The sequence below is a fragment of the Salmo salar genome, chromosome ssa14, assembly GCF_905237065.1.
Source record: "Salmo salar chromosome ssa14, Ssal_v3.1, whole genome shotgun sequence".
NCBI classification, from domain to species: domain Eukaryota; kingdom Metazoa; phylum Chordata; class Actinopteri; order Salmoniformes; family Salmonidae; genus Salmo; species Salmo salar.
In genome coordinates, this window is record NC_059455.1 from 61,738,561 (window position 1) to 61,750,929 (window position 12,369).

At 45.0% G+C, this 12,369-nt stretch overlaps 1 protein-coding gene across 1 annotated transcript in view; it reads left to right on the forward strand.

Moving 5' to 3' along the window:
- LOC106570040 (ephrin type-A receptor 7) overlaps nt 1–12,369 on the forward strand; it is a 170,890-nt gene that overhangs the window by 31,792 nt on the left and 126,729 nt on the right. The window contains exons 2-3 of the mRNA XM_014141966.2: nt 8,232–8,296; nt 10,495–11,167. Of these exons, the coding sequence (XP_013997441.1) occupies nt 8,232–8,296; nt 10,495–11,167 (738 nt within the window). The remainder of the gene's footprint in view (nt 1–8,231; nt 8,297–10,494; nt 11,168–12,369) is intronic.

Genomic DNA, 12,369 nt, shown 5'->3' on the forward strand with positions numbered 1-12,369 from the left:
TATTGAGCTGTTGTGGGAGCAGCTTGACCGTATGGTACGTAAGAAGTGCCCATCAAGCCAATCCAACTTGTGAGAGGTGCTTCAGGAAGCATGGGGTGAAATCTCTTCAGATCACCTCAACAAATTGACAACTAGAAAGCCAAAGGGCTGCAAGGCTGTAGTTGCTGCAAATGGAGGATTCTTTGATGAAAGCAAAGTTTGAAGGACACAATTATTATTTCAATTAAAAATCATTATTTATAACCTTGTCAACGTCTTGACTATATTTCCTATTCAGTTTGCAACACATTTCATGTATGTTTTCATGGAAAACAAGGACATTTCTAAGTGACCCCAAACTTTTGAACGGTAGTGTATACAGTACCAGTCAAAAGTTTGGACACACCTACTCATTCAAGGGTTTATCTTTATTTGTACTATTTTCTACATTGTAGAATAATAGTGAAGGCATCAAAATGATTAAATAACACATGTGGAATCATGTAGTAACCAAAAAAAGTGTTAAATAAATCCAAATATATTTTATATTTGAGATTCTTCAAAGTAGCCACCCTTTGCCTTGATGACAGCTTTGCACACTCTTGGCATTCTCTCAACCAGCTTCATGAGGTAGTCACCTGGAATGCATTTCAATTAGCCTCTACTGGATCAAGTCCCAAAATCGGGAGAGTTGTTGCTCAATATGCAATAATGTGACTAGAACGACATTGTAAACAACAGCCAACTTTCCAGGACATAGACATGTCTTATAGGGGCAGAAAGCTTATATTATTGTTCATCTAACTGCAGTGTCCAATTTACAGTAGCTATTACAGCAGGAAAAAAACATGCTGTTGTTTGAGAATAGTGCACAACAACAAAACACTTATCCCGGCAACTGGTTTGATACATTCACCTCTGAAGGTAAATAATGTACTTCCATTCAGTAATCTTGCTCTGATTTGTCATCCTGAGGGTCCCAATGTAGCGTAGTTTTGTTTGATAAAATCAATTTTTATATCCTAACACGATCCATGTTGTATACAGCATTTCTTATGAACTTGCAACAAAACAATCAATGTAATATAAACTGCTGAACACTGTTTCACCACGTCAAGTTCAGTTTCTGTGCAATCCTTAGAAGGCAACCAAACTTTGCTTCCTCATTCTGCATTACGAATTGGCTACACAAACACCTCTTTTAGCCCACGAAGGACAGATATTATTACACACCAATGAGACGGGCGGTGTTCACTCGATTGACTGTATCTTGGTCCAATGACCACCTATCGTTTTGAAACATAGCTAGCTAGATAGCCAATGAGCTGGGCTTTACATGAGTATGTGATGGTCCTTTGTATGAGTAAAAGCCATTGTGCTAAGCCCGCGTGCAACAAGATTCGTTCTCTATTAAAAATCGAGAGGATGAAGAGGAGTTTGAATTACGCACAGCTCGATTAGTTCTACAAAGTTTCCTGCAAAATTTAAGAAGTATAACATGGCTACTAAGAGTATAAAAGCTAAATCAAACTTCAAGTATACACATTTGGATGAGATTAATGCAGAAATTGACATTGAGAGTGACACGAGGAGTCCTGCCCGCAAGAAATGAGACGGTAACGTGACCCAATTTAGATCAGTAAGTAAAATATGTTTTTGCTTCTTGTGCTAATCCAGTTGTTTACATGGTTGCATATTCATTTAAGATAGGTCTTTGATTTCTATATGTGTATATAATATATAGACCTTATATTAGTATAGTCCTTATATACAATATATTAGTATAGTCTATGCATCTTATTGCCTATTGATCCACATATTTCATTATAGTATTCTCTCTCTCTCTCTATATATATATAAATACACACACACACACACACACACACACACACACACACACACGTGTTGTGTATATGATGTATTGATGCAGTGCTCACCCATAAAGGTTTAATACAATAAGTAATAGTAAACAGGGGTTCAAACTGTTAAAAAAATATGTATCCTCAAAAGTGGTAGACCTGTGGAATGCCATATTTAAGCCCTTCATCCCCCACTCATTCAAATGTAGGAACTGGGTTCTACAGTTTGACCCCACTGCTGTCTCTGGCTCCACAAAATGGAACACTAGTCACTTTAATAATGTTTACATACTGCTTTACTCATCTCATACTTATATACTGTATTCTATTCTACTATATTTTAGTCAATGCCACTCTGACATTGCTCAATCGAATATTTATATATTTCTTAATTCCATTCTTTTAGATGTGTGTATTGTTGTGAATTGTTAGATACTACTGCACAGTCGGAGTTAGGAACACAAGCATTTCACACCACCCGCAACAACATCTGCTAAATATGTGTATGTGACCAATACAATTTGAAGGGCCTATGTAGATATTCCGTAAAAACAAATCTGCCGTTTCCAGCAACAATAGTCATTTACACCATTAACAATGTCTACACTGTATTTCTGATCAATTTGATGTTATTTAAAGTGGACAAAAAAAGTGCTTTTCCTTCAAAAACAAGGACATTTCAAAGTGACCCCAAGCTTTTGAATTGTAGTGTGTGTGTGTGTGTGTGTGTGTGTGTGTGTGTGTGTGTGTGTGTGTGTGTGTGTGTGTGTGTGTGTGTGTGTGTGTGTGTGTGTAAAATAAATATATATTATGCTCATTTAACTGTGCCTCACAATTAATACAAAATGATATATTACCAGTGTGATCAAATACCTAAATATTTGTAATATAATTTCTAAATGATTTCTAAACAACATTGGCTGAGCAATTCAAGCATAGCCAATATGCAGTGATAATGTATTGGGTATGTATTGGGTCTATAGCCTACTGCACAAATCTCATTGCTACAGAACTGTTTTTAATTGGTTAATGTTGCATAGATTTTTTTATCTGAGCGGTAGATCTCAGCTTGCATTTTGACTCAGAAAGTGATCTTGAATCAGAAAAGGTTAGTGACCACTGGTGTAGAGCATCATTGTACCATCTAAACAGCTGTGAAATATATTTTCCATAAACAAAAATATAGTTTTTTCAGCGGTTTGAATCTGGTGTACAAAACCGAAAGTAAAAGTAGCAAAAACTAAACTTAAGCACGGGAAGCATAGAAATAGTGCACATAGAACAGCTCTACCGCTTCTTTGATTTGCTTTCAATGAGAATGACAGATATAGACCTTAGACTTCAGGTTCCCTAAAAAAGAACACATTGCAGCTTAGAAAATATATAGGTCCATTATCTTTTCAAAAAATATCTCTAATTTTTTACGCTTTTTGTATTTACAGGGTTGAATTTTTTTTTACCTTTCACTGGGACTCGGGGAGGGGAATTATTTTGTGTGTTTGTGTGTCTTCTGTGTATTTTACACTCATCCGTTTTTGTCTGCGCTCATGTGGCTGTTCATGTTCAACTGCATTTTTTAAGTCACTGTATATGAGTTTGTACACTGAACAAAAATACTGAGTTACAGTTCATATGAGGAAATCAGTCAATTGAAATAAATTAATTAGGCCCTAATCTATTGATTTCACATGACTTTGAATATAGATATGCATCTGTTGGTCACAGACACCTTGAAAAGAAGGTAGGGGCGTGGATCAGAAAACCAGTCAGTATGTGGTGTGACCACCATTTGCCTCATGCAGCGTGACATCTCCTTCACATAGAGTTGATCAGGCTGTTGATTGTGGAATGTTGTCCCACTCCTCTTTAATGGCTGTGTGAAGTTGCTGGATATTGGCGGGAACTGGAACACACTGTTAAACGTTGATCCAGAGCATCTCAAACATGCTCAATAGTGACATGTCTGGTGAGTATGCAGGCCATGGAAGCACTGGGACATTTTCAGCTTCCAGGAATTGTGTACAGATCCTTGAAACATGGGGCCGTGCATTATCATGTTGAAACATGAGGTGATGGCAGCAGATGAATGGCACGACAATGGGCCTCAGGATCTCGTCACGGTATCTCTGTGCTTTCAAATTGCCATCGATAAGATGCAATTGTGTTTGTTGTCCATAGCTTATGCCTGTCCATACCATAACCCCACCGCCACCATGGAGCACTCTGTTCACAACATTGACATCAGCAAACTGCTCCCCCACACAACCCCATACACGCTGTCTGTCATCTGCCCGGTACAGTTGAAACCGGGATTCATCCGTGAAGAGCACACTTCTCCAGCGTGCCAGTGGCCATCGAAGGTGAGAATTTGCCCACTGAAGTCGGTTACAATGCTGAACTGCAGTCAGGTCAAGATCCTGGTGAGGATGACGAGCACGCAGATGAGCTTCCCTGAGACGGTTTCTGACAGTTTACGCAAAAGTTCTTTGGTTGTGCAAACCCACAGTTTCATCAGCTGTCCGGTTGGCTGGTCTCAGACGATCTGCAGGTGAAGAAGCCGGATGTGGAGGTCCTGGGCTGGCGCGGTTACACATGTTGTGAGGCCGGTTGGACGTACTGCTAAATGCTCTAAATACTTGAGACACCTGTGACATTGTGTTGTGTGAGAAACTGTAATTTTTTTTAAAAGGTGGCCTTTTATTGTCCCCAGGACAAGGTGCATCTGTGTAATGTTCATGCTGTTTAATCAGCTTCTTGATATGCCACACCTGTCAGGTGGATGGATTATCTTGGCAAAGGAGAAATGCTCACTAACACGGATGTAAACAAATGTGTGCACAAAAGTTGAGAGGAATAAGCTTTTTGTGCATATGAAACATTTCTGGAATCTTTTATTTCAGCTCATGAAACATGGGACCAACACTTTACATGTTGCGTTAATATTTTTGTTCAGTGTGTGTGTGTGTGTGTATATCTCTCTCTCTCTCTCCCTCCCTCTACTTCTTAGTGTTGTCCTATTAGAGGGATAATGTGTGGACAAAAGATCTCCCCCTGGGTCATTGGCCTGCCTATCCCAGGCTCCTCTATGGCTGAGCCTCGGGCCTGCTGGTGTGGATGCAGCCTGATACATTGCTTGGGGGTTGCAGGGAGGACACTGGAACAACATGTGGATAATCCTCTCTATTGAACTTTATGGGGCTCATTTCATAATTCTCCCTTTCACTGGGACTCAGGAAGGGAATTATTTGTGTGTGTGTGTGTGTGTGTGTGTGTGTGTGTGTGTGTGTGTGTGTGTGTGTGTGTGTGTGTGTGTGTGTGTGTGTGTGTGTGTGTGTGTGTGTGTGTGTGTGTGTGTGTGTGTGTGTGTGTGTGTGTGTGTGTAAGGAGATTAGCACTGGCACCAGGTTGCTGTCTGCTTCGTCGCTGCTCTTCCCACTCCTCTCAGATAAACACGCTGTCGTACACTCTTCAGTGTGTGGCTCTCACCACTGTAGTGAAATGTATTTGAAAGGCAAGCAACAGACACACACACACACACAAACACACTATCGCTAAGTAAATGGCAACACAAAGAAATCTTTTACCTTTCACCCTTTTACACACCTACTGCCCTGCTAACAATTCCTGCCCTGGCCATGCTCTAGGAACCATTGTGAGGAGAATATGTGCCTTCGCTGTATTCATTGAACAGTGGTCTGTTAGTATAATCCTTCCATACAGCTGTCTCTCTTCCCTCATTCCATCCCTTTTGTCTTTACTTGTTAGCAATGTAGGGATATGAATTCATTGTCAGCAAGGCCGAGTAACTCAATTTAATCGCAAATGAGTAAACGATGCACAAGTGCCTTTTCAGGATGACGAAAGAGAGGCACTTACTGGTTAGATGGAACAAGGACTCTCTCCAGTTCATTTGTGTGTTTAGTACTAAATGCCCTTCTGTTGAATGCCAGGGCTGCCTGGCACGTCACTGCTGCTGCTGGAGGAGAGGACAATTCCCTTTCACTTTGTACCTGAGACAAATAGGACTTCAACAAAGGACTTCCGTTGACGTCATAGACGCCAGTGCCCTCTTTCTGAAATGAACCGTGTAGAATAAAAAGTTAGGCTAACAGCTGTATGTTCCTTGCTTTGCTGCTTAGTAAAATTGCCGTCAATGCGAGATTAGCAGTATTTTTCACCGTTTCAAAAGATTGTTTTATACTACCTGTCATAAATCTACTGATCAAAGGACTTTGTACATCTGACATTGTCATAACTCTGCGTTGACTTTCATCACATCCTCTTTGAAGGACACTAGCCACCCCCCATTGAAACCGAATCAAAACCACACAATTAAGATTCATGGCTTGACTCTGATATCCACATTGTCATAAACTAAATTATAGACAATTATTTATAAAATGATCCCCTGGAAATCTGTGTTTAGCTGTTGATATTGGTCACGGCCATTTCATTAGTCTCTCTCTCTCTCTCTCTCTCTCAAAGGCCCATTAGCATGTCTAACTAGGGTGTGATTATTCTGATTAGTCATTGTGTGATCAGAACACTGACTTTCCATACGCACTGCTGACTGGGGCTTTCAGATCCCGTTGCCTTCTTTATTTAGTCACTCTCTCTCACATGCTGGCAACTGTCATTCTGATCCCTTTACTCTTTCTCTCTCTCTGTCTCCCCCTTTCTCTCTCCCTTTCTTTCTCTCTCTCTCACCCCCTTTCTTTCTCTCTCACCCCCTTTCTTTCTCTCTCTCACCCCCTTTCTTTCTCTCTCTCTCTCACCCCCTTTCTTTCTCTCTCTCTCACCCCCTTTCTTTCTCTCTCTCTCACCCCCTTTCTTTCTCTCTCTCACCCCCTTTCTTTCCTTTCTCTCTCTCACCCCCTTTCTTTCTCTCTCTCTCACCCCCTTTCTCTCTCACCCCCTTTCTTTCTCTCTCTCTCACCCCCTTTCTCTCTCTCTCCCCCTTTCTCTCGCTCTCTCCCTTACTCTCTTCTCTAATACCGCTCTAAAATGCTGTGTGTTATCAGTGATAAACAGAGCCAGGCCCAGGGTGTAAAGGGGAGAACAATGCCAGTTTGGAAAAGAGTTCTCTCCAAGGATGTGGGGTCCAGGAAAATGTTCTGAGCACTGTCCAAGGTGCTGACGGGGCACATTATGCAAGCACCTCTGTCAAAGGCTGCTAAATATCAGTGGGTTTTTATGGAAGCGCTGCTGTCCAAGATTCTGAAGTATCAGTGAAGACTTGCTATGGTTGCTATGTGTCATCCGGTATTAATATTATAGATGCACTGTGCAAGGTTCTGTAGAATCAGAAAGAAACTGAAGTTGCTGTAGTCAGGCTGCCTAAATGTTGGATGGGTACTGGAGGGCTGTCCAAGGTCCTGAAAAGCAGTTCTGTATGTAGGTTGTCATGGCTGACAATGTGCTGTCCAAGGTCCTGAAGCGGCAGCAGTGGCTGTGTTGCTGTCTAGTGTGCTGAACCACTGCTCTAGCTGTGTTGCTGTCCATGGTGCTGAAAGCAGTTTCGACTCCGGATACCCTTTGTGTCCTTAATGCCCTGGCTTGTTTTCTAGTAGCTGCTGTAGTTTAAAGTTACAGGATAAAAACATGTTGTCCTACAAGCTTAATTCCTGAACAGATGCTGTCAATGCACTGATGAAAATATATTTGTATCACTTGGAAGTATTATGCCACGATGGAACTTTTGGGATTAGCCAAATCCCCAAAATGTATGTGGGCCGTTATTACTTTAAGTGCAGCTATTCAAGAGTGTCATCACCTCATTTTCATCTATGTTCTAAAGTGATGTCCAAGAGTCCATTTCAACTACAGTGGCTATTGCCCTCGTCCTTATTTCATGGAGAGATAGTGGGCACTGGGCATCCTATGGATTTGTAAGAAGTCTGGATTTTTGTAAACGCTCTATAATATGCACCGGTGATGTAATACGCGCAATCGAGACTAGTGACTAAGCTGATCTACTTTATTGAGGAAACATGTAGAAAATACATGTTTTATTGTCCCATACACCAGATAGGGTGCAGTGAAATGTGTTGTTTTACAGGGTCAGCCAGAGTAGTACGGCGCCCCTGGAGCAAATTAGGATTAAGTGCCTTGCTCAAGGGCACATGGACAGATTTTTTTCACCTTGTCATCTTCCTATGACTGTGATATGTGGTTGCTAATAGGAATGCCTCTGTAAGTCACTCTGGATAAGAGTGTCTGCTTGCTGACTGAAGTGCCTAATGTAATGAGACTGAGAGATGACGAGTGGTGTTGGATTCAGACTTACAGACGACGTGTAACGACATGCGTGCTGTTCTTCCACTGACCTAATGCTATTCTCCCTCTTTCTTTTTCCCTCTTTCTCTGTCTCTTGTCCACCTTTTTCTCTTCCAGTGGTCCTGCTGAACTCTAAAGAAACGCAGGCAGAGCTCGGTTGGACGTCGTACCCCTCCAATGGAGTGAGTGTACCAGTCCGTTATGTACTTTGAATATACATTTTTTACGTGTGTGTGTGTGTACATCTACACCCTTTGTGTCATGGAGTAGTCCATTTTGCTTCTAACTGAGAACAGTCCCCCCCCCCCTCCCCTCAGTGGGCACAGTTCCAGGGAGCACACTGCCCAAATGGACTGTTAGTGGACAGCTGGCCCCACCTCTCTGCCCCTCTGCGCTCCCACCCTCCCTCCCCATCCATTCATTCTGCCTCTCTCTGTCCCTCCCTGAACAAAACACAGCAGAGCTCATCACTACACGCGAATCAATGGCCTAATCCTGGACAGGACGTCCCCACACTCACCGTCCAGACACACACAGCCACATAAATTGTCCCTTCCGCTATCGATTTTGGCTTGTAAAAACCACACGCTAACTTATGAATGATGGATAATAGCCAGTGGCGGGACGTTTTTAAGAATGACTGAAGATTAAGTGGTTTTTGAAGTCACCGGCTACCCATTTATCTTCCCTCATAAGTTTTCGCACTAAAATACAAGACTATGGAGGATTTATTATACTCTTAATGAATCGATGGGGCTTGTAAGAGGCCACATGCTAAGTTATGAAGCGGAGATGAATGGACTTGGTCCAGTTCATATACCACAGCCAGACTGCTTAGGATGACGCGTACATTTGAAAGTCGTTCATACCCGTCTGTCACCAAAACCACAAGACGTAGGCATAGATAAACTACCCCAGTCTCATGTTGATAATATAACCGCAATATATTCATATAACGTATGCCATTTAGAAGATTCACAGTCGTGCGTCCATGCATTTTACGTATGGGTGGTCCCGGGAATCAAACCCACTATCCTAGCATGTGCAAGCTCCGTGCTCTACCGACTGAGCCACAGAGGACCACAAGTTGACCACAAGTCACAGCTAGAAAGCTAAATGTGTCCCGTGGCTCTATACAGCACCACTGAAGCCAGCTAGCCTTTTTAGAATGAAAGCGCGTCTGAGTCACGTTATGGCTGTGTCACCACGTAGACTTAGCAGCAGCCAGGACCATACTGTGACCAGATAGGCAGTTATAACCAATAAACTGCTTCTTCAACTGGTTCTCCAAAAAGGTCGATCTCCGTATCAGTCCTGACATCGGTTAATGTGTGCGTCAGACTGAATATATCATCACCGCTCACAAATTGAAGACTTTGTATTTTTCCCGACGGGCTGCACAGTGTCCCTGCGCGATGAAACGATGAGTTGTGCCTGGGATTGGCGGGAGGCGTGCGTGGTGGGAGAGGAGCCTAGCGCTTCAAGCACCGCGTTCACCAAGCGTCTCCCCTCTTATTCGTTAGGATTTAAACGTCCAAACTGATCTCGGATCGGCGTTCCTTACCCTCGAGGATTCATGAATATAGACCCTGGCCCCTAGTTAGGATGAATGGCCATAGACAGGATTTTGTCTGACCGTGCGACCTAACCAGGAACATCTCCTGGCTATTGGGATGTAAATTAAACGATACACAATACAGAATCACAATAACAGATATCAACATGTTCATTTGTTTGGCTAGCTGACGCAGTCCCGCTAGAGTATTTAGCAGAGCCTCTCCGTCGCTCGTTCAGCACGGACGGCGAGTCAATTTCACCTGCAGTCCAAAATGACGACGGCCATGTGGGCACGTCTCCCCGCCAATCTGTTCTTTATTTACCCAGTTAATTCTGGATGCGGCAGCCATTTGCATTTTCCCTCCCCATAGTGTCAGTGGGCGGCTGTGAGCTGCTTTACAGCTCTATAGTCTCTGTGGAGGCCCCCGCCACTGTAATTAGTCTCTGTGTGGAGATTGAGACACACACACACACACACACACACTCCAGTGGCTCATTTATTCTTTCTCAATATCATGTGTGGGTTTGTGTCTGCGGAGACGCTTTAACACGCCACACTCTGAGGCTTGTTACTCCTCCTTACTTCACTAGGACGGAACCCTGGTACCAGACACAAACCCACACATGATATGTACATGTACCCTGTCTGGGTTATGATGTCTTCCCTCACCAGCTCCCGTGTTTGTCTGTCCCTCTTCCCTTCTTCCAATACCTCTCTGTCACACCCACTATCCATTACTCTCTCGCTCTCTTTCTGCCTCCCCTCATCCCCCCCTTTATCTCTCTCCCTCTCTCATGCCTCCTTTCCTCACCATCTCCCCAGTGGGAGGAGATCAGTGGCGTGGATGAGAAGTACAAGCCCATCAGGACCTACCAGGTGTGCAACGTGATGGAGCCGGCGCTGCAGAACAACTGGCTGCAGACGGGCTGGGTGGCGCGGCGCGGCGGCCAGCGCATCTTCGTGGAGCTGCAGTTCACGCTGCGCGACTGCAACAGCATCCCGGGCGTGGCGGGCACCTGCAAGGAGACCTTCAACCTGCTCTACGTGGAGTCGGACAAAGACCTGGGCCGGGTGACCCGCGAGGATCGCTACACCAAGATCGACACCATCGCCGCCGACGAGAGCTTCACGCAGGGCGACCTGGGCGAGAGGAAGATGAAGCTCAACACGGAGGTGCGGGAGATCGGACACCTGAACCGGAAAGGGTTCCACTTGGCGTTCCAGGACGTGGGGGCGTGCGTGGCCTTGGTGGCGGTGCGGGTGTACTACAAGCGATGCCTTGCCACGGTGCAGAACCTGGCTGTGTTCTCCGATACGGTTGCCGAGGCGGCGTTCGCCACCCTGGTGGAAGTCAGGGGAGCCTGCGTCAACAATTCCGAGGTGGACACGGACAGCCCTCCCAGGATGCACTGCAGTGCCGAGGGGGAGTGGCTGGTGCCCATCGGGAAGTGCAGCTGTTCAGCGGGTTACGAGGAGGGCCACAGCAGCTGTGAAGGTAAGAAAGAAGAGGGATGGAAGGATTTATGTAAAGTGAGTGAGGGAACGAGAGGAGGAAGGAGAGGCTGGAAACAAACGAATGGCAGGGGACAATGTTCTTGCCTAGTTAAATAAGGTATTTAAGTAAGTAATCACTAGAAATATTCCGTTTTTGACCTCAAGCAGTTCTGTTTGGCTGTTTTGAGACATTCCATCAACAACATGTAATGATGTTTGAGGGCAGACAACATTCTTACATTGTGAAGGGCAGTGGGTGAAACGGTGTTATGAGTAGGATGAGTCATGTACTGCACTGTCCTCAGGAAGTCATTGTATTCAACAAGACAGCATTTGTAATATTGATGACTGTAGCGAATTGCTTTGAGAATGTGGCACGTGGGCAGTTCACGGCCAACTAACACACACACACACACACACACACACACGCCTGCGGGCCAGTGTAAAGGCAGTGGCTGGTGTGAGCGCTCTGATGCAGGAGTAGACATGCTGGCTCATCCTCACACCCAGTGGCTCAGACGGCCATAGCAGAGAGAGCGACTGGTGTCTGGTGTCAACTTTCACATCCCATCTTGTGTCTTTGTGCAAATAGTCCACAGAGAGAGAGACTGCGAGAGAGAGAGAGAGACTGCGAGAGAGAGAGAGACTGCGAGAGAGAGAGAGACTGCGAGAGAGAGAGAGACTGCGAGAGAGAGAGACTGCGAGAGAGAGAGACTGCGAGAGAGAGAGAGAGACTGCGAGAGAGAGAGAGACTGCGAGGAGAGAGAGACTGCGAGAGACTGAGAGACTGCGAGAGACTGCGAGAGAGACTGCGAGAGAGACTGCGAGAGACTGCGAGAGACTGCGAGAGACTGCGAGAGAGACTGCGAGAGACTGAGAGACTGCGAGAGAGACTGCGAGACTGCGAGAGACTGAGAGACTGAGGGAGAGACTGAGAGACTGAGAGAGACTGAGGGAGAGAGAACGAGAGACTGAGGGAGAGAGAGCGAGAGACTGAGGGAGAGAGAGCGAGAGACTGAGGGAGAGAGAGCGAGAGACTGAGGGAGAGAGAGCGAGAGACTGAGAGACTGAGGGAGGGAGGGAGAGAGAGCGAGAGACTGAGGGAGGGAGAGAGAGCGAGAGACTGAGGGAGGGAGAGAGAGCGAGAGACTGTGGGAGGGAGAGAGAGCGAGCGAGCGACGGAGGGAGAGAGAGCGAGCGAGC